Raw genomic sequence first — 4,354 nt, 5'->3', positions numbered from 1 at the left:
TGAGGTGGGGTAGAGAGTGTGTTTTGAGGTTTTGCTGGCTTCTGGGTGCAGTTGGGTCAGAGAGGCGAACGGTACTGGAGAGTCGCTGGGTCGGGACCCCAGTTCTGCGAGCCACAGCCTCAGCTGGACCTGGAGCTCCTGATATGTTGGGGGCTTTGCAAGGAGGCCCTGCAGGCCCCCTTCCAACCCCTCTGCTCCTGGTTAGTGTGTGTGTGCGGGTATAGGTAGGGTGTGCAGGGGCGTTGGGTCGGAGTGGTCATGACAGTGGGGTGGAAGTGACACTGGAGAGTGAGGCCGGGGAGGCGGGGGACTGAGCCTGGGAGCCGCTTTCAGTTGGAGACCGCCGCCTCGAGAACTCGGGAGCTGGGCTGAGTGGGGGCGTGTGGGAGGGGCAAGACCTCTAGCCCCTCCTCCTGCCCCCGCTGTGGAGGACAACAAGGCCTTTTCTGTTTTGTTTCCATGTAGGTGGCTATTATCATGGAAAACTAATTTTTCCCAGAGAATTTCCTTTTAAACCTCCTAGTATTTATATGATAACTCCCAATGGAAGATTTAAGTGCAACACCAGGTAAGGACCGGGAGGGGCCGAGGAAGCTCTCTGGCCGAGGGGGAGCGTGCACTGACCGGCCCGTTTTGCAGGCTGTGTCTTTCCATCACGGATTTCCACCCGGACACGTGGAACCCAGCCTGGTCTGTCTCCACCATCCTGACTGGACTCCTGAGCTTCATGGTGGAGAAGGGCCCCACCCTGGGCAGCATAGAGACGTCAGACTTCACGGTGAGGTTTCGAGCGGCTCTCCCTGGCGGGCCGTCGGCCTTGTGTCTGGGGCTGTTTCTGCTCCTGAGTTGCAGCTGCCTTTCTTCTCAGCAGGCCGGGCTGGGTGGAGTTTCCGCCTTGTCCGCGGCACCGTCCCGGAGACCGCTCTGCTCCGGGCTTCCTTGGCACTCTCGGCCTCGTGTTCCCCTCTGCCTCTCAGTCTTGCTTTTATCCGCATCAAGCTTCACCCACACCCACCAGGGGCTCCGCCGTGGGATCTTGGGGTGGGCCGAGGCTGCGCCAGTGGCACAGCCTGGGGGGCCTTGCCAGCAGGGAGCACAATGCCTTTCTCGCTAGCTTGTTTTATTTTTCTATTTTTAATAGGAATCTAGTGTGATATCATTAATTGATAATGGAAAGATCAGTGAGCCTTTTTGAGATTCTGTTTGCTGTGAAGAGCATGCTTATTAAGTGCTTTCTACAGCATGAAGGCTGCAGCTCTTGACTTTGAAGTAACCTGTTTTTAGAAGTTTGAAAGAATTGAAGTGAGTTTTCTGGCTGATTCCTTTCTCTTTCTTCCTAGAAAAGACAGCTAGCAGCACAGAGTTCAGCCTTTAATTTAAAAGATAAAGTCTTTTGTGAATTATTTCCTGAAGTTGTGGAGGTAAGAAAGTGGGAAGTGGGTTTTGCCTTCCCCTGTGTTAAAAACACTGTCAGTTCCACTTCTTTCCAAAGCTTAAGGTTTGTATCCTGAAGCTGCAGACCCTCCCAGAGGATGGCTCCTCTCCGGGAGCCCCGAGGCAGGAGAGACAGAAGGCCTGGGCCCTGAGGGGTGGCCTGCTGACCACCCAGGGGCTGGGGGCTGGGCCTGTCGCACAAGGGCATGGAGCTCGTTGGCTTGAGTGGCACTTACATGGTCTGGGGGTGGCTGGGAGGCACAGCAGCTGCCCGAAGCCATGTGGGACTGGAGTGGACCCTGGTCTTAGCCTGTGACTCAGCCTTGCTCTGATCTGACTGACTGCAGGGGCCCAGAGGGACAGGTGCAGTGAGGCCAGTCCCTTGCTCAGGCCGTCACCTGTGAGACAGTGTCAGGATGGATCACAGCTGAGGTCCTTGTTCTTGGCGGTGGACTGTGGGCCCCTAGGAATGGGAGTGCTGGTCCTGAAGGCGCTGGTTGGAGACCAGCTGAGTGTCTCGCTGTTTTTTTCTTAGGAAATTAAACAAAAACAGAAAGCACAAGACGAACTCAGTAGCAGACCCCAGACTCTCCCCTTGCCAGACGTGGTTCCAGACGGGGAGACACACCTTGTCCAGAACGGGATTCAGCTTCTCAACGGGCACGCGCCAGGGGCCGTCCCAAACCTCCCGGGGCTCCAGCAGGCCAACCGGCACCACGGACTCCTGGGCGGCGCCCTGGCGAACTTGTTTGTTATAGTCGGGTTTGCAGCCTTCGCCTACACCGTCAAGTATGTGCTGAGGAGCATCGCACAGGAGTGAGGCCTGGCACCGAGACCAAGGCGCCACGGAGGGCGCGTGGCACGAGCGTGACCTGGGCCGGCCGGACACGCTGCCCAGCACAGGCAGACCCACCAGGCTCCTGGGTTTAGGTTTTAAAAACCTGGAAAGGAAAGCAAAAGCCAAAATGTGTGACTGGGCTTCGGAGGAGACTGGAGACTCAGCCCTGCCCTGGCCACTTGCCGCCGGGGCTGGCGTGGAGGGGCTGCTGGCGTGCTGGTTTTGTAGCTTATCTTCTGTGTTGTCTTTGGATCTGTTTTAGTAAACACGTTTTTCATTTTAGTAGATTTGGTCGCTTAGAAATACAAACCCGATGCTGACTGCAGGCCGTGCCTGCATTCTTGGAGCTCCCGGCTCCTCCGCAGGTGGGTTCCTGGGGCCTGGTGGTGGGGCTGGCCGTGTGGTGACAAGGCGTAGCGGGGCGGGTGACGGCCGTGGGTCAGGATCCAGGGAGATACGGTTTGGTCCCAGCAGTTTAAAATGTATTTACCGCCAGGCGCGGTGACTTACGCCTGTAATCCCAGCACTTTGGGAGGCCGAGGCAGGCAGATCATGAGATCAAGAGATCAAGACCATCCTGGTCAACATAGTGAAACCCCGTCTCTCCTAAAATATGAAAAAACATAGCCGGGCGTGGTGGCGTGCGTCTGTAGTCCCAGCTACTCGGGAGGCTGAGGCAGGAGAATTGCCTGAACCCAGGAGGCGGAGGTTTCGGTGTGGAGATCGCGCCACTGCACTCCAGCCTGGCGCCTGGCGACAAAACGAGACTCTGTCTCAAAAAAAAAAAAAGAAAAAGTGTTCACCGGCAATCAGAATGAGACACATTCCTCTCGGAGGTGCTTGGCTTTTCTGCTGCAGTGGAAGTCAGGAGCCTGCTCACTGTGGCCACGAGGGGTCACCCTTGGCTGGCTTCCGTGGGGCAGGGCCTCCTGGGCGCCCCTCTGGCTGCTGCAGACTGGAGGTCCCCGGGGACCTGCAGAGCCTTTTCTCTGAATTCCTGAGGTCTGGGGGCCAAAGCCCGTGCTCCTGTGCTGGTGGAAGGCGCAGGACTGGAGTCCCTGCAGGAGGCCCCGCGGCCGGAGGGCTGGCTCTGCGCTTGGGCTCGCACGGGGCTTCCTCCTGCACCAGCCCCGTAGGTGACGGCTCCGCGCCGCGTTTGCTCTTCACGGGAGATGGCAGAGGGGACCCTGGCCCGGGAGGGGCGCCAGAGTCGGCGGGGGCTGTTTCGGGCCCACGGCTCCCCACATGGCGGTCGCCTTCCCGCCTCTGCGTCCGTCCGTGGCTTTGCCGCGTGGGATGTGCCGAAGGTGGGTCACAGCTGCAGGCAGGAGCCCACCCGTCCCAGAGGCGGTGTGAGACAGGCACAGCTGGCGCCGTCTCCCTTTGGAATTGCTTATAACTTAGCACTTGTGTATTGAACCTATTCTTATGGAAAAAAGTCTTTTGTCACGTCTTTGTTTCTGAATTTCATGCAGCTTGTGTCTGTGCTGGCCGCAATGCGTGTCCATCTCTGTGCTCAGGGCCGGGGTGGCCGTGACCGGGGGGTCACACCTGCTGGCCTGGGGGTGGCATGGCCGCTGCAGGGCAAGGTGGGTCCCAGTAGGGAGCCTCTGCAGGCCTCTGCCCCCGTCCTGTACTGGATGCTAACCCCGCCGCAGCCTCAGCGCCTCCGTGTCCAACAGCATCAGTTCCACAGCCTGCTGTTTCCCGAGGGTCTTGGGAGAATGCTGGCAGTGTTTACTTGGCACGTTACTGTCAGGTGTGGTGGCTCCCGCCTGTAATCCCAGCACCTTAGGGGTTGAGGGGCGGATCTCTTGAACCCAGCCTGGGCAACGTAGACCCCATCTCACAAAAAATAAAAAAACGACCTGGCTGTGGTGGTGCACACCTGTGGTCTCGGCTACTCAGGAGGCTGAGGTGGGAGCTGCAGTGAGCCCAGGAGGTGGGAGCTGCAGTGAGCCATGGTGGTGCCGCTGCGCTCCAGCCCGGGTGACAGAGACCCTGGCTCAGATGTTTTACTTCTTTCTACGTGTAAAATCTCAATTTTTTTTTTTTTTTTCTGAGACAGAGTCTTGCTCTGTT

The 4,354-nt window shown here is 58.0% G+C and overlaps 1 protein-coding gene across 4 annotated transcripts in view; it reads left to right on the top strand.

Annotated features, from left to right (window-relative positions):
- The window catches only part of UBE2J2 (ubiquitin conjugating enzyme E2 J2), an 18,522-nt gene extending 15,968 nt beyond the window's left edge, over positions 1-2,554 (top strand). For all 4 annotated transcript variants that reach the window (XM_017542543.2, XM_017542544.1, XM_017542546.2 and 1 more), the window contains 4 exons: positions 466-568; positions 640-778; positions 1,341-1,421; positions 1,970-2,554. In XM_017542543.2, coding sequence (XP_017398032.1) covers positions 466-568; positions 640-778; positions 1,341-1,421; positions 1,970-2,254 — 608 coding nt within the window. In that variant the 3' untranslated portion in view covers positions 2,255-2,554. The remainder of the gene's footprint in view (positions 1-465; positions 569-639; positions 779-1,340; positions 1,422-1,969) is intronic.
- Positions 2,555-4,354: the final 1,800 nt, after the last annotated feature.

The sequence above is a fragment of the Cebus imitator genome, unplaced genomic scaffold (genome assembly GCF_001604975.1).
Source record: "Cebus imitator isolate Cc_AM_T3 unplaced genomic scaffold, Cebus_imitator-1.0 Scaffold145, whole genome shotgun sequence".
Taxonomy (NCBI): Eukaryota; Metazoa; Chordata; class Mammalia; order Primates; family Cebidae; genus Cebus; species Cebus imitator.
This window is presented reverse-complemented; position numbering and strand designations above follow the sequence as displayed.